Raw genomic sequence first — 17,548 nt, 5'->3', positions numbered from 1 at the left:
GTCATATTAATCTTAGAACCACAATAAACCTGGATTCGACTACAGACGCGAACTCTTCCAATAATACTGATATACAACCGAATAAATTTTTTGAGCCAGGAACACATGATAAGTCCCATTTTAAGTATTCTGGTTCTGATAATTACACACTAGAAGATGGGAAATACCAAGCATTAGCACGATATGATCTAAATCCTGACAAACCAATGGATGGTATTATTTACTTCGATCAGGAGATCAAGATTGCCAATTACATAACTCTGGAAATCCGCAAGCGATATACAGTTTTTCCAAAGGGACAAGAGGATTCTACATATTTTTTGAACAATGCCATTGTGGGTCAGGCTCACAAACAGGGTGCTCTTCAAGCTAACTTACCACATGCATTTTTTATCAGTATTTTCGGTGCACCAACGGATATTTCAATACGTAAAAATTTGAAAACCAGATTATCTTATGATTTTCCGGGATTTGAGTTCCTTATTACCAGATATTTTAAAGGTCAAGTTAGTGTTGTGTTAACTTCGTATAATGTGACAGTTGAAGATTCTGGTACTTATGAAATTATTGCGAATTTCGAAGGCGGGAGGTTTATGAAATATAGTTTCGAAGTTTATGTGGTGAATAATATTATAAGAATTGACAGCTTCTCGAGAACGGAATCCCATGATGAGAATGGTAAAAGGACCATGGAGGTAACTTGTACGGCTACGGGAGATCCTTTGCCCACAGTATACTTTATACATCCTGTTCCCGATGAGAACTCCCCGGTTTATACTTTCAGGGAGATCAAATTAGAAAACAACGGAACTTTTGAAATCAAGCCGTCTGAAGTTACTGGAGACTCTGTGACCAGGAAAATGATTGTCTACAAATTACTAGAATCAATCTATTTTTATGAAATTGGATGTAAAGCTATAAGTAAGAAACAAGAAAGGTATAAAATGATTAATATTTATGAATCTGATTTTGAAATATATTAATCTTTACAGTAGCGTTTCTACAGATCTGAGTTGATTTGGCTTTGGCTTCTCGACTTGTTTTTTTTATATCATGTGATTCTTAAACACCTGTAGCTGTGCCCACCTGGCAGTTCTGTGACCCTTACTCGCCCCTCCCCCATTGTCATTATTTTTCAGTGAGTTCTTAAATACATGTACCTGTTACTGTGCTCCTTATTCGAAACCTCCCCGCCCCTTTGCCTTACTCACTTTTCATCATTAAGCTCTTAAATACAAGCACATGTTGCTGTGTCCACTTGACAGTTCTGTGACGCTTACTCACCCCTCCCCCATTGTCATTATTTTTCATTGAGTTCTTAAATACATGTATCTATTACTGTGTCCACTTGACAGTTCTGTAACGCTTACTCGCCCCTCCCCCATTGTTATTTTTTTCATTAAGCTCTTAAATACTTGTACATGTTGCTGTGTACACTTGACAGTTCTGTGACACCTACTCTCCCTTCTATTCTCAATTTTTGAGCTCTTAAAGGGACAGATGTGCCATTTTGGGAGGTTCATTTCAGTCTTGAATATAACATTTTCTTCAGAAGTACTAGAAATGAACAAAAATCGCATAATTCCTTTAAAAATATCTCAAGCTAGGAATTTCTTTTTCTATTTCCATAAAAGTCTTTTCTATATGGCAATGTCTCGAAAAAAAAGACGACTCGTCTTTTTAACTTTCAAACGCGGATAATACTGGACACATATGGATCTGCAGGTTCAAATTTCGACGGTGTGCTGTGAACACTATTACTAATTGGCCTAGCTAAATAATGTATACATTTCTGATATTAAAGTATTATTGGTTATATTATAGGCTCTGCTTATATTATCATAAAAGGTCCTTTGCGATAGTGACGTCATTCCTTCAAATCCATCTGTGTCCAGAATTTTACGAGTTAGATAGTTAAAAAGACGACTCGTCAATTCTTAAGACTTAAGACTTAAGTCATACATAGAAAAAAAACATATATAGAAATAGAAAGAAAATTTCCTACTTAGGGGTGTTTTTGAAGGAATTGTGCCATTTTTGTACATTTCTAGTACTTATAAAGACTATCAACATAATATATATTCAAGATGCAAATCAATCACCGAAAATATCGAATCTGTCCCTTTAATTTGCAGATCATAGTAAATATACACAAGAAGATCTACTGTGCTTACCTCCCATTTTACACCAAATGCATAAAGCAAGTTTGCCATAGACATCCTATATACACGAAATTAGGTTACTTAACTATATATTACTTTTGAGAGAAACAATGAATGATTTTTTTTCAACTAGTGGTAGTTTGTAATTGTATAATAAAACATGGCGCTCACTACTTAAAACTCTTTTTACCTCTTGTCGCCACACGTATCTTATAACGATACCCGTCCGTCATTTCGTCCACAAATGCTCGTAAACAGTCTACAAGGAACAATTTTTGATGGAATTTGATGTGAGTGTTTGTAATCATCAAAGAATTGACCCTATTGAAAATCAGAAAAATATTTAGAATGAGTTATTGCCCTTGTTCTTGAAATGGCGTTCAAGTTTTAGCTCGTAAGCACTAAAAGGCTTGAATGTTGTCGGATTTTGACAAAAGTTAGTAATACCGTTCATGATCAGCCTAAAAAGTTTCAAAGATGTGTATAACTGAAGGTTGAATATTTCATTCTGATGATTGTTACTTTACTGCCAAATATTATTATATGAAATCAAAGCTGCCAGTTGGCGTATATTACATTGTCTGGCAAACTATCTTTATTAAAGATATTCCAAGTTGCTTTCAGTTTCTAGCTTTTGCTTCTATTTGTATTTAACTGTAAGAGTAAATGACGACTGTTATGGTAAGCTTTTCAACTTTCAACAATCAAGGAGGAATCTGATATTGAATTCAAATTCTTATTAAAAAAAAATGCCGACAGCCGAATCTCATCTCATCTTATTAGGGGGTGAGAGCCGACACCGGGCCGACTCTAGAAAGCACTGGCACTGAGGAGGATTTAAACCCACATACACTCGCTACTGACCGAGCTATTCCAGCACTGGTACAGTGGTTTTAGTTGAAACCTACAGAATAAGGATGAATTTGGCAGTCCCCAGATCACCGGCCTCAAGATTCTTCGACCTTCCGGGCCTTGCCTCGCTCAGGCATTTTCTACAAACGTCCATGTAGGCCTACTAATAGTGATAGTGGCAGAGCCGAAGGGCTCCATTGCGGCCCCGAATGCAAGTTTTTCGGGCATGACTCTCATAGCTAGGTTAGAAATTCAGACAACCTTAGATATTCGCCCCTTCTCGGACGTCAACCTGGCTCCACCACTGATACTAATATAAATATTTATTCTACAAATGGATTTATTATTGATAAATATTAATTTATGAATTAATTCCATTTATTTAATTCATTAAGAATAATAAATAATACATGAAAGACTGGATATCAATTAGTTTATGTTTTTCTTCTAGTGATATGGTCATAGATTACTATTTGAATGTATTTTGGAGTTTCTAAAACAGTTCTTGTGGAATTGTCACCTGGGCTTGGTGCCTGAAACATAAAGAAAGTACAATATGATGTCAGAAATCAGCATAGAGAATCAAAAGTCAAATCTGGATGCAAATGGAAGCGTTTCAGATACAAATAAAAGGGTGACAACTGTTTTGAAAATGTCAGAACAAAAGTCTGCGATGTTCAGTTTTTAGGGTGCTGCAATAAACTGAGACCTTGTATCCTATAAACTGTTCATTTTATAGATTCTTCCACAGGAGGAAACTGAAAAATGAGTCAACTAAATGGTGTCAACATCAGGTGGTGAAAGGTAATTGTATTTAAAGTTCCATTTTATTTTATGATGTCCGCTATGAACGGGGTGTGTATGTATCAGAGCAAAGTGATTGACCACAGGTCATCGTAGTGGACAAGTGCTTTGAAATGTGGAAATTAAAGCAACTAACAATTCATTTCAACATCACCATACATACCTTAGGGTCAACATTGATGATTTTTCTATCTCTTTTATTTTTAAACAACAAACCAGAGGCGTTTTCAGCTATCACTTGATAATTGGGTGTTGGATTGGAGGTGGAGGTTTGTGTTTCCCAATTGTAAAAACTAAAATAAACCAAAAAATATTCTTCAGACAACTGGAAAATCACAATTTCCATCAGTTTGACTGACAGGAAAATCGCAGTTGCCAATAATTACACTGAAAATTGGAAAAATCGCAGCTGCCAATAATTACACTGACAATTGAAAAATCGCAGCTGCCAATAATTACACTGACAATTGAAAAATCGCAGCTGCCAATAATTACACTGAAAATTGAAAAATCGTAGTTGCCAATAATTACCCTGAAAATTGCAGTTTCTATCAGTTGCACTGAAAACTGGAAAATCAGAGTTTCCATCAGTTGTACTGAAAAGTGGACAATCACAGATGCCATCAGTTTCACTGACAACTAGTAAATCACGGTTTCATTGACAACTGGTAAATCACAGTTTCATTGACAACTGGTAAATCACAGTTTCATTGACAACTGGTAAATCACAGTTTCATTGACAACAGGGAAAATCTGGTAAATCACAGTTTCATTGACAACTGGTAAATCACAGTTTCATTGACAACTGGTAAATCACAGTTTCATTGACAACTTTTAAATCACAGTTTCATGGACTACTGGTAAATCACGGTTTCCATCAGTTGCATTGACAACTGGAACATCAGTTGATAAGAAAAATCACAGTTGCCATGGAAATTACAGTTGCCAGTTGCCATCAATCACAGTTGCAATCAGTTATACATGTTCTGACAACAAATCACAGTTGCCATCAGTTATCAGTTATAATTTTCACCAAATATTGAATTTAGGGCCCTGAGCTGTCAGATCTGAGACCATCCACATGATCATGGTGGGTTAATGATGTATCCAATAAGATGCTTAGAATAACCAGTCAACCAGAGCCAACTTTAGGATGCTATTTTCATGTTTATACATACCTGAGATCTGATGGTCTAGGTAATAATCTTTTTCTACCACTAAAATATGGTTCGAAATCTTCTGTTTTTAATCTATGAGCAAAATCAATATATCCTGATATTTCTTGTCCTCTGGCATTTTTATCTCTAATAAATACTATAGTCTAAAATATTGAGAAACATAATATATAAATGGAATATATTTACAATCATTTTTATAAGATGGAACAATGTTGAACTACTTGCAACCAACCAAAGAAATTAGAAAATCAGTAAACAGTAAAATACCAGAAGACATTTAAAGGGACAGATGCGCCATTTTGATTTTAGTCTTGAATATATGTAAATAGAAGTACTGGAAATATATGAAAATCACGTAATTCCTTTAAAAATATCTCAAACTATTTTGAATTTTACTCACTATTTCTATATCTTTTCTATATATCACAAAGTATCTTAAAATGACGAGTCGTAATTTTATCATTCACAAATTCTGGACACACATGGATTTAAAAACTCAAATTCAATGCTGAGCTATGAACACTATTACTGTTTGTCTAAGCTAAATAAATTCCCATTTGTGAGACTAGTATGATTTGTCTCTTTAAATCAATTGACATCAACATGAACAATGGTATAGGCCCCAAAAAATATTTCTCATGCTCAGACTGTTTTTTTTAAAAATTTATTGCTGCCCTATTCTTTACAGTAATACATGTAAGCTTATATTGTTAATGTTTAAAAAATAACAATATTAATTGCACTATAGCTCTGTAATTAATAATTATTTACCGTCATTTTCCCACTTCTATTAGCCTCTTCTCTTTGAGCTAAACATTTATAAAATGGATCTTTGAGTTCTTTTCCTGAACTGGCCAATGTTCTGAAATAAAGTCCAGATATAACTAAGAATAACAAGAAAAAAACTAGCAGAAATCTGCAGTCATAACCTATGACATGAGACATCATAATATTGTAATTAACTGCACATGAAAATGTCAAGGTTCTTACTTTTGTTGAATTCAAATGTAAGAGAAAATGTTCTAAAAAAAAGTGTTATGGACAGAAGAGAGACCTCTACCAGTTGGTAATGAAAATATTTAGACAACCACACCCCTTTAAAGGGACATATGCGCCATTTTGGTGGTTGATTTGAGTCTTGAATATTTGTTATTAGTCTTCAGAAGTACTAAAAATGTACGGAAATTACATAATTCCTTTAAAAATACTTTTCTATCTGTGGCAGTCTTGTCTTTTTAACATTCAAATGCAGATTATTCTGGACACACATTGGCTGTTACTATTACTGATTGGCTTAGCTAAAAAATTTCTGTTTCTGAGACTAAGGTACGATTGTTAAAAAAAATGGAGCACCTATCACACTTATTAACTAAACTTACTTTTGTTGACTACGTTTTGACAATCTACTGGCTTCAGCTGCTTGTTTTCTGGCTTCAAATTCCTCTCTTTTTAACACTTCACCACTACCTCTATAACCTAACTCCACTAACTGTCTAGCTAACTCTTCATCCTGAAGACAATATAAAATATTATTATGAAAATTTAGACTTGAATATGCCACCTCAATGGGAGAAATCATCTTAGCTGTGTTATGCTAAAAATAAAACACTTCCATGACTTGTGTAGGATAAATGGTAGGACAAACCACTCAGATTACAACTGTTTAAGTTGTGCCTCATGTGATATACAAACCACCTCTATGACCGAACTCTTCTATATATTGGGAATAAACAGATCCATCAATAACTGTGGAGATATGGAAAGGTCTTCGACAATGAGCTTTAAGACAGTCACTAATAGCATCATCGTAATGTCAAACAAATGGTGGTTGTGGGTTATAATCTTGGTTGTTGAGTGAAAGTCTGCTCATTTGAATAAGTCCTCTTCTGGAATTACCCCCCCCCCCCTCTTACATGCCGGGCCAAACCCATAACCCAATGTTTAGACTCCCAATAGATTGCTATTTTTGACCTTTGTTTTTCGTGCAATGCTAATGGTCCAATGGTACAAATGGGCCACCATACTTTCTACTTTACCTCTAAATAATAAAGGTCGAGCGATGTTATTTGTGAATCTAAAAAGTCTTCATAAGTATTAAACTCCGTGACAATATTGTCACCACTGCTAGCAACCTCTTCTTCCATTTTCACAGTAAAAAACACAAATGTTCAGATGAAAAAGTCTTATTCTATAGCTGTAGAAAAATGTAAACATTAAATCCGGAAGTTGTCAGTCGATTATAGTTTACCGTAACAACGATGGTATCCAACCAAAACGTAACCATAAAATTTTAACTCGTGTACAAATACGTTACTAAAGATATCTTGCAGCATGATAGTGTTTTATTTACATTCTGCAGAAAAAATCTTTATCAAAGAATTTCATGTCAGGTTTTTGAAATGTAGATATAGGTAAAGTCAGAATTTTAAACCTAATGTAGTGAGATTTAAAAAGAGATGTAGTCCGAAACTCTCTGATTCTTTACAGTATTTTTCCGATATTTTGATGTTTATCGGCTACTGCATTATAGTCCGAAAAAATTGATTCTGCAGTATTTTACAGAAGTATGCGAATATCATTTATTATAGGTCTATATTTATTTGAAGAAACTGCTAAAAAACGACTAAAAACCACGAAACTAACGTTCTGTCTCATCTCCGGCTGGATTAGCATACATGTATAAACCGTGACTTGTTTAAGCGTTATTGATAATAAAGTATAGCTTAAACTAAGTGAAATTTAAGAGAGATTTTTTATGCTTACCTATTGGGCTGGTGAATAATTGGCAAAAATAGTTAAGATGTGGGGAATGGTAGTCCAAAACATTCCCAATTCAATAATATAGGGCTCCATGACTTTTTATACTTTTCATATTAGTAAATCATGTTTAAAAAATTTCAAACGTGTTTCTCTGCATTCTCAAAAAAGTCGAAAAAAAAAATCACAGTTTTTCTTTAGACCATATTGTCTTAAATCAAGTGATTCTTTAAAAGAGAAGTTTGTCACTGGCACTGAGACACATCAAAATATCAGCTAAAACTCAAAGAAAATTCCTCGGATTATACTCATAACATAACTTCATTTCTCTATCGGACACTGTGGGTACGTATTATAGTGCGTGCAATAACATGGAAAATTAACTAGTTACGAATTTGTTTCATATCGAACGGATGACTGTCAAAACTACCAAGCAAGTGTTTACTTATTACTTCAGAATAAAGAATTCAAGGTAAATATTGATATTTTCACTGACACTGATTTAAAAATAAAAATATGAATATTTAGATAATTAATTAACAATATTTGATAATTAGCCATGGAAGACATATGAATTATATTTCGATAATTGACCTTTAATTACAGTTTCTAAGGAAATGTATGGTGGCCCATGAAGACATTGTTGCACAACACACAATATAAACTCAACTGTGAGACTATTATTGGTAATTTTGTCTTTTGCAGATAATTTTGTCATTTGCAGAAGGAGAACATCATAAATATTTGAGATTGAGATATAATTTTTGTGGTCAAATGACATTAACACTTCAACAATGTTAGGATGCTTTTACTTGTCCAGTGTTGAGCAAGTCAAACAATCACTAGGCCTAGTTCTTGGCAGACTGAACTCATCACCCCCTAACCCAGCATCATTATCTCCCCTTCCCCCCTAAGTAACTCTGTAAGCTTATCCATTTTTTTTATCATTACTTAATATTCATCTTATTTCTACAGTCATTCATGTTGAATTTAGTTAACGTCTTGTGTGTGATAAGGCTCTTCTCATTGTTGTTTCAGAATTGATGTTCTTGGTTGATCAGAGAACATAATGGTATTAACAAATTTACCATTTGAAAGGAACTCTCTGTTACAGAGCCGTTATCATTTAATACAGAGACCAGATAGTGCCCCCATTGTTACTAAGTCCATTAGACAAAGTGGTGAACATGTGGAAAATGAAAAAGGCAAACAGGCCAAAAACTATGCATCTTTTCTTAAGTGAGTATTTATTTGAGAGTTGAAAATTTAATTCTTGAATCAGAAAAGTTCTGACATGTAAAGTAAAGAAAGAAACAACTTAGGTTCCAGAGTATTCCGTCTACCAGCTTGGTCTTGGCCAAACCTCTTTGTATTGATCTTTTCTATACCCATTTGCAGCTGGGTCGACAAGTGCACAAGCAGATGAAACCAATGAGTTAGATATGAGAGCCTTGTACATAGTTATGATCACTGCTTTCATCATAGTGGATAAGGTAAAATAGGGCCAGAGGTTAGGAAACTATGTTGAATTTAAAGGAAACATATATGCAATATGTAATGATATCTGGTGTTTATTTTGTAGGGAACAAGAAAGAAAAGTGTGTCCTGATGGTTTTGTTGACTCTGGTCGCTATAGTTACACCTATCAAAGAAAGAAGGATAACCCATTACGCTCATCTAGTTCTCCCAGAATTGATCTCATAACTTTCCATAGAAATGCAGAGGAAGATGGTACCAAACATGAAAAATGTCTGAAAGTTATAGAGGTTTGTTTTAGAAAATGTTAAACTCAATAAATATATGAGGAAAACAAGAAAACATTTTGCCCTCAGACCAAATGGAGCTTTATTTGTAATTTCACAAGATATTCAAAATGAAATTTTAATTACATGCTATTTGTTTTGGAATGGTTTTTGGTCCATAGAATAAAAGATATCGAAATATTGCATTTCTGTTTTCAATTACAAAATTTGGTCAGATAATTTTTTTCCCTAGGATTTAATGTGGCAACATAAACAACAAGAAAGAGAATTAAAGAGGACTGAAGGAGACATTGTTAAAAACCAACAAGCTGTACGTCATACATTAAGAGATTATGAAAATGGTCAGTCATTATTCCATTATTTCATTTGATATTTAGCCCTTTGAATACTCAGTTTAAAACGATTTGAAATTATATGTTCAAACTAGAAAAACTGTTAAAACATTCAAAACATTATACATGATATTACTTGGTTATGTCTGCTTCTCAGATTGCTTATATAGGCTATATATGAAATTTTATGTGGCTGATAGCATCCACAAGTTTTCAAAGAATGAAAGATATATCAGCTTATAGTCTAAAATTGTTCAAGTCAGAGTTTGAATAATTTTTAAGTACAAATATTGATAATTAAAAGTTCTTTTGGCTTCCCTCTGGTTTCTATAATCTTATAAAACAATTTTTTTTCTTTTAGCTATCAATAAAAAGAAAATGGCTGAATCAAAGAAGTTATCTCATTCTTTAGAGAAGTATACTATATTACAACAAGATCATATTCATAATAAAGAACAGGTAAGATATGTCGGCCATTTTGATTTTAATATGAGTTTTGTTGTTGTTATTAAACAATCAAAACATGAAAAGGCTAATTTATCTAAACACTGAATTACTAGTCTACAATGGTTGTGCAGTATTTTACTGATGACCCACATTCAGTCTCATCTGATTTCTTGAGGATACACATCAAAAACCATTTTCATGTATCCTTCAAGCTTATATTAGAACAGTTTATGATTTGTGGAAAGGTATCTTTTACTCTTATATTAGAACAGTTTATAATTTCTGGAAAGGTATCCTTTACTCTTATATAAGAACAGTTTATGATTTGTGGAAAGGTATCTTTTACTCTTATATTAGAACAGTTTATAATTTGTGGAAAGGTATCCTTTACTCTTATATAAGAACAGTTTATAATTTCTGGAAAGGTATCTTTTACTGTTATATAAGAACACTTTATAATTTGTAGAAAGGTATCCTTTACTCTTATATAAGAACAGATTATAATTTCTGGAAAGGTATCCTTTAGTTAAGTACAGTTTATAATTTGTGGAAAGGTTCCTTTATATAAGAACAGTTTATAATTTATAGAAAGGTATCCTTTAATCTTATAAGCTTATAAGAACAGTTTATAATTTGTGGAAAGGTATCCTTTAGTTAAGAACAGTTTATAATTTGTGGAAAGGTATCCTTTATATAAGAACAGTTTATAATTTATAGAAAGGTATCCATTAATCTTATAAGCTTATAAGAACAGTTTATAATTTGTGGAAAGGTATCCTTTATATAAGAACAGTTTATAATTTGTGGAAAGGTATCCTTTAAAATGAAGGATTAACTGTTTCAGCGGGTAAAGTATAGGATAACTGATAAGACTGCTCAAACGGAAGAGGAAAACTTTATGGGCAGACAGTTGTATCGAGCTAAGTATGTCTAGGTCTCAGTCCTAATCTTTATTGATGTAGATTAGAATCCTTCTTTTCCTGTAGCTAGATCAGATATTTCTGTAGATGATTAGATAGATTCTTGATTCCAATCTTTAAATTCTTGTACCTCTAATCTTTGTCTGTGCGCTATATATCATGGTACCTCTTTGCCCTCTAAAGTTGAAGAACCAAAAATGAACTATGAAGGTAATTTTGTGATCAAGAACTTGATAAAAACAATAACCGTTGAGCACATTGCAAGATTATTTTTGAACATTTCCTAAGATAGTTCCCATGAAAAACGATGTAATTGAAGAAGAATATTCTAAAGGTTATTAGGTCACATATAGGAGGTCTAAAATGGATTGGTAAGAGGTTTTTAAAGATGGATTCCCTTATTTTCATTTTTGAAAATGAAAATGCTAATACTTATAAGAATAAAAAGTAGAATTGGAAAATACCATTTTGTCTCATTTGTCCATAATTAATTCATAATTAGCTAAATTAGAAGAGAATTGCAAGCAAAATTCAAATGACCAATCAAGAAAGGTCAAAAAGCCCTTTTTGTTTATCCAGACTGTACATACATGGACATTAATGATTGGTTAAAACTCATATATATGCAATAAGAACATAATGATATGATTAAGAATACATGATAATTCATTAGAAATACCAATTAATCAAATAGTTTGCTGAATTTGACACTAAAATATAAGGAAAACCATCTTTAAGCTTTTTTTATGTGATTTGATATTGTATAACTTTGCATCATTTCAATTTTCTGTCAGATGCCTGTGGTTCTTGTAATTATAGAAATGCTATCTGGTACATGATGTCACTATTATACAATCTGCTAATAATATCTAAGAACCTGCTTTTAGCAAAAACAACAGACGTCTGACTAAAAATTGAAACAGTGCACATTGAAGCTATAAGAGTCTCTAATACACATAAAAAAAATACCTTTTACAGCCTTCAAAAATTACAATGTAGTTAGCTTTTTTCATTTCTTGTCTGCTTGTATTTTTGTATCTGCATCATTCTTTTATTCTAAATGGGCGCTCAAGACCTTGATCTTTTTGTTGTGGTTCAAGATAATTCTTTTTATTTTGCACAGTCTGGATTCACTCTGCATCACTTTCATCACTATGCTCTTTCAGACAACCTTAGCTAGAATCCAAAAATCACAAAGTACAAACCTTTCTATAAAAGATGATGGTAGAAAAGTAGATTTAACAAAGTAAGTTAGAAATCATTAGTTTGCTTTTTTTTTAAATTTTTTATTTAGCCTAATCTTCACGCCATAACCTACCTAATTGAGACAAGAATTTATTTATTTTTGATATTTTTCATCTTCATTGTAATCTAACACATTTTCTACAACAGTCCTGTTCTAATGATGTTATTTTTAAGCAATCATTATGACTCATTAAACTCTGAAAATTTTATCTGACATTATTATGACCCACTAAACACTGGAAATTTATCTGATATTATTATGACCCAATAAACACTGAAAATTTATCTAAAATCATTATGACCCAATAAACACTGGAAATTTATCTGATATCATTATGACCCAATAAACACTGAAAACTTTATCTGATATCATTATGACTCATTAAACTCTGAAAATTTTATCTGATATCATTATGACCCAATAAACACTGAAAAATTTATCTGATATCATTATGACCCAATAAACACTGAAAAATTTATCTGATATCATTATGACCCAATAAATACTGAAAACTTTATCTGATATCATTATGACCCAATAAACACTGAAAAGTTTATCTGATATCATTATTGCCCAATAAACACTGGGAATTTATCATCGTGACCCAATAAATACTGGAAACTTTTTTTGATATTAAACTTGCTCTGAAATCATTTGGTGGCAGAAAAAAACCCCTGCTTTTTCATGTGACCAATGATCCGGTTTGCATGGTCATTTATTATGTCACCTGATAAAGCAGCATTTTTTTCCTCATAAGGATAAGAAGAACCAAATACATTGCAATATAGGCTTCTCACATTTAAATGATACACCTGTATTAATTGTTATTGTTATATAAATTCCCATTATACCACTATTTATATTGATACCAGTATGATATATCCTAGTACTTAGTAAAATGCAAGGAAATGTTCTGTTGTAATCTTTATTGGAGATACGAATTGGCACTTAACGATAAGTGACATATTGTAATCTATTTGTAGGTCAATTCATTTCCTATTGGGTAATTCTCTATATTTCTGCTAATCTAGTCTATTTCCTAAAAGCTTACTTCCTTGAACTCTAACATTATATATTCACCTATGGGTTTTGATAGTATGGTGGCAACATTTTTCCAAACCTTTTGTTACCAATAAACATAATCAGTATTTACAATTCTTGAACATCATTAAGAGTTATAAATTGGATTTCATAACATAACACAATTTTATTTTATACCAGTGCGTTTTATTATAATCAAACTCTGTGTATTTTAAGCGATAGGTGCGCCATTTTTTGACCAATCATAGTCTCAGAAACGGAAATTTTTAGCTAAGTCAAATCAAAGTGTCCAAAATTATCTGTGTTTGAATGTTAAAATGACGACTCGTCAATTTAAGATACTCAGTGATATATAGAAAAGAAATATATAGAAATAGTGAGTAAAATTCCTAGTTTGAAGTATTTTTAAAGGAATTATGCGATTTTCTTACATTTCTAGTACTTCTGAAGACTATTATTATATATTCAAAACTAAAATCAACCCCCTAAAATGGTGCATCTGCCCCTTTAAAGAAATTCAAAATGGGTTTCATGCCTTAGTATGTGTATCAGGGACATTTTATACTTTTTCTGGTTCATAGAATTCCAGAGAACTTGACAAGATTAAGTTTCCTCTTGATTAAAATATTATTTATGGACAAATAGCAGCTAGTAAGAGAATTAAAAACCTTTTTTGAACTCTCAGACCAAAATTGCCTTTTGAAAAAGACTGTTTATGTTAGGCCTGGAGAAAGTTAAAACTTGCCATTTGGTCCCAAAACTAGATCAAGTGGGTGTTCTGATAACAGATGGCTTCTCTTGTAGGACAGATTTAGCACGTAAATACAGAAGTAAACTATCTGAGATAGAACTTAAAAGAACAGAAGTCAACAGATTGAATGAAGAATATGAAAATAAATTGAAGTTGAAAGAGGTAAGAAATACTGTTAGATCATCCATATTGAAGGAAACCCATTTTCATTGATTTATGGGGACATTCATTTTTCAAAAATATTTTTATGTTTAATGGGACATGTCAGGGATACCTAACTAGTTCATACAATGTAAATGGTTTTCCTTTCTCAAAGAGAATGCAATGATTGTGTCAAGTCTAACAATTTTAATCTTATAGAATGAAGAGTTCCGATTGAAGCAGGAAGCAGCTGCTCTAGCTCTATCATTAAATATGGAGACTGTAAAAGGGAAAACTAAACAGATTGAAACTGCAAGGTATGTGTAAATAAATGTGACAATGGGATTACATTCTTCAATTTCTTATGTCTGGGTCAAAAAGTTGTGCTTAGCTTTGAGCTTATTTTACATAACTGATGGTCATTTTACTTAACTGATGACAATTACATAACTGATTACAATTACATAACTGATATAACTGATGACAATTACATAACTGATATAACTGATGACAATTACTTAACTGATTACAATTACATAACTGATTACAATAACATAACTAATAACAAATACATAACTGATATAACTGATAACAAATACATAACTGATAACAAATACATAACTGATAACATATACATAACTAATAACAATTACATAACCAATAACAAAAGCATAACTGATATAACTGATAACAACTACATAACTGATAACAAAAACATAACTGATATAACTGATAACAAATACATAACTGATAAAAAAACATAACTGATAACAAATACATAACTAATAACAATAATATAACCAATAACAAATACAATGATAATATTACCTATAACAATTACTGATAACAATTACTTGAAATTTTAGGAAGAAAAAAGAAGATGAGAAAAAAAGAATCGAAGATGATTTAAATAATGATATGGAATTCTCTTCTAAACTGGCGTAAGTAATAGAATTATTAAATGATTGTGTGGGCACTTATACCTACCAGGACTGGGAACATTATAAAACAAACATGCTTAAATATGGTTTCTTCACTTGTGAAAATTGCTTAATAGCTAGAAAAGATTAAATAATTGCCAAATTTAGTTCATTTCAATACATTTAAAATACTTGTTACCATGATGTCGCATGAAAAGATTAGTATTTTGGTTCATGCTTCTTCTAATTTTGGTGTCAATAAATAGAGCCAAAGCTGTTCTGGGGGAGATTCTAGTTGAAAAGAAACCATTTTTTACAAGAATAACAACATAGGTTTACAAGGATCCTTATTACTATCTGGTCCTTGGCCAAAAATCTTAGCATTTCTCTTTTTGGATAACCCATTTACAGCTGGGTAGACTAGAATAACAAAGAAAGATACCTTAATAAAGGTTACCAGACTTTCATACGCCATCCAAAATTAGAATCCTCAACCACCAGATGTCCTGGTAAAGGTTTAAAATGACTGTCTTGACAAAAACATTTTCCAGGTCATGTGATGGCAGAAGTTAATAACTGAGTAAAAAAAGACTATTTCAATGATTAAAAAAAAAATGGTCTGTTTTTGTAGGAAAAGTGATGGTGATATCAAAACAACAGAATCTTATAATAGAAAGTTGAGTGCTGATTTAAGTCGTACTAAACATCACTTAGATATTAAAAAACGTGATGGTAGGTTTACTAGTTTCAAATATTGTCTTTTATCCTTGATGGATTTTAGACTTAGACATTTAGAGTGAGTGTGACAAGCTCTTAATGAAACACATTTTTAAAAGAGTTATTTTTATAACAATAACGACTATCAGCTAGTTCTGGACAACACCCCCTGACCATGTATTCTCGAAACCATCTTAGCATTAGGATGCCCCAGGTTATTATCTTCTTCAAGTATACGTGGCCTGATTTTTTCTGGAATTTTCTTACCCATTTTAAATGAATCACATAGAATAATGAAAAGTTAAGTTCACTAGACTTTCACACGCCAACCAAGATAGGACAACTAATTTCAGTTAGAGGCTAGCTCAATGATTGAAGGGTCCATTCTCACATCAGTCATTGTATACATTGATGCGTATACATTGATGCGTATACATATACATTGATGCATATACGTATACATTGATGCATATACATTGATGAGTATACATTGATGCATAGTGGTAGAGCTGAAAAGAGTTAAGCATCCATTTGTTCATATGGGACAAAAATCAGTTTCTTCTGAAACCCTACCCTAAATAGGGTAAACTGATGAAGCGTTTCCACATTAATTTTTGTCTGACTGTTTGTATTTTAGAGCAGCGTCGTTTAACTGATACTAAAATGAGACTAGCTAATAATACTAATACTCAACGTTTATTGAATGAGGAGGCCATCAATGTAGAAATGGATAAAAAAGTCCGAGAAATGAATCAAAGAGTTCAGGTACCAATCTGATATTTCTTTTCCATAAAGCTCATTATATTTAGTGATTGAGCCAATATTTGGTGGACAAAACTCTCACTCTATTGCCTCAGAGAGACTAATCTCTTATGAAATTCGTAAAGTTTATATTTTTTGGTTCGGTTTCAGCATAACATTAATGGTAGCTAAGCTAATCAGTAATAGTGTTTATCTGCATTTGAAAGTTAAAAAGACAAGTCACCTTTTCTTGAGACACTGCCATATATAGAAATGACATCTATAGAAATAGGTTTGAGATATATTTGAAGAAATTATGCGATTTTCCTACATATCTAGTACTTCTGAAGAATATTTACATATATTCAAGTCTCAAATCAACCCCATAAATGGCGCACCTGTCCCTTCAGGTTTTACACTTCTTTTTGACTATAATGTATATGTACTAAAAATATACTCCAATGCACATGTCCGAAAATACACAAAAGGTTAAAAGAATAAAAGAATGTTGGTATATTTTAGGAACATAATGATAGAAGAATTAACCAGCTACAGTCTAATCTAAAAGAGAAGAAAGTAAAAAGAGAGAATCAACAATCTATATTAGAAGCCAGGTTTAAGAAACGTTTAAATGAACAGCAGAGAAGAGAACATGAAGATTCACTCAAATTTTTTCAGGTAACTACTAAATTTTTGAGATTGTGATATCAGCTTTAGCTAGATGTAGCCATTAACTTGTTAAATCTACCCACCTATTAAAGAGATTAAAAAAGGTT

At 32.1% G+C, this 17,548-nt stretch overlaps 3 protein-coding genes across 3 annotated transcripts in view; 2 read left to right on the top strand and 1 right to left on the bottom strand.

The window, feature by feature from the left end:
- LOTGIDRAFT_174442 (hypothetical protein) overlaps positions 1-1,918 on the top strand; it is a gene marked incomplete at both ends in the record, with an annotated part of 2,784 nt that extends 866 nt beyond the window's left edge. The window contains 2 exons of the mRNA XM_009053026.1: positions 96-937; positions 1,825-1,918. Coding sequence (XP_009051274.1) covers positions 96-937; positions 1,825-1,918 — 936 coding nt within the window. The remainder of the gene's footprint in view (positions 1-95; positions 938-1,824) is intronic.
- Positions 1,919-3,323: 1,405 nt separating this feature from the next.
- LOTGIDRAFT_151687 (hypothetical protein) lies at positions 3,324-7,184 on the bottom strand. The gene is made up of 6 exons (XM_009053025.1): positions 7,033-7,184; positions 6,376-6,506; positions 5,768-5,858; positions 4,997-5,139; positions 3,982-4,111; positions 3,324-3,547 (listed from the first exon to the last, which is right to left on the bottom strand). Exons 1-6 carry the CDS (start codon positions 7,138-7,140, stop codon positions 3,449-3,451), a joined length of 702 nt encoding a protein of 233 aa, XP_009051273.1. The 5' UTR covers positions 7,141-7,184; the 3' UTR covers positions 3,324-3,448.
- Positions 7,185-8,185: 1,001 nt separating this feature from the next.
- Positions 8,186-17,548, top strand: part of LOTGIDRAFT_239135 (hypothetical protein) — a gene marked incomplete at its 3' end in the record, with an annotated part of 12,792 nt that continues 3,429 nt past the window's right edge. The window contains exons 1-13 of the mRNA XM_009053024.1: positions 8,186-8,225; positions 8,792-8,992; positions 9,336-9,519; positions 9,749-9,857; positions 10,210-10,307; positions 10,508-10,585; positions 12,382-12,461; positions 14,307-14,415; positions 14,614-14,711; positions 15,261-15,335; positions 15,946-16,046; positions 16,669-16,796; positions 17,295-17,450. Of these exons, the coding sequence (XP_009051272.1) occupies positions 8,823-8,992; positions 9,336-9,519; positions 9,749-9,857; positions 10,210-10,307; positions 10,508-10,585; positions 12,382-12,461; positions 14,307-14,415; positions 14,614-14,711; positions 15,261-15,335; positions 15,946-16,046; positions 16,669-16,796; positions 17,295-17,450 (1,386 nt within the window). The 5' untranslated portion in view covers positions 8,186-8,225; positions 8,792-8,822. The remainder of the gene's footprint in view (positions 8,226-8,791; positions 8,993-9,335; positions 9,520-9,748; positions 9,858-10,209; positions 10,308-10,507; positions 10,586-12,381; positions 12,462-14,306; positions 14,416-14,613; positions 14,712-15,260; positions 15,336-15,945; positions 16,047-16,668; positions 16,797-17,294; positions 17,451-17,548) is intronic.

This window comes from Lottia gigantea (genome assembly GCF_000327385.1).
Source record: "Lottia gigantea unplaced genomic scaffold LOTGIsca_196, whole genome shotgun sequence".
Lineage (NCBI taxonomy): Eukaryota > Metazoa > Mollusca > Gastropoda > Lottiidae > Lottia > Lottia gigantea.
Note: the sequence above shows the minus strand (reverse complement) of the source record. Positions and strands in the feature narration are given on the sequence as shown.

Excerpts from the sequence above, each read along its gene's own strand:
- LOTGIDRAFT_151687 (XM_009053025.1), bottom strand. The coding sequence starts at position 7,140 with ATGGAAGAAGAGGTTGCTAGCAGTGGTGACAATATTGTCACGGAGTTT. Across the intron at positions 6,507-7,032 it reads TCGACCTTTATTATTTAGAG|GATGAAGAGTTAGCTAGACA; the intron begins GTAAAGTAGAAA and ends TATTGTCTTCAG. Across the intron at positions 3,548-3,981 it reads TCATCAATGTTGACCCTAAG|GCACCAAGCCCAGGTGACAA; the intron begins GTATGTATGGTG and ends TTTATGTTTCAG.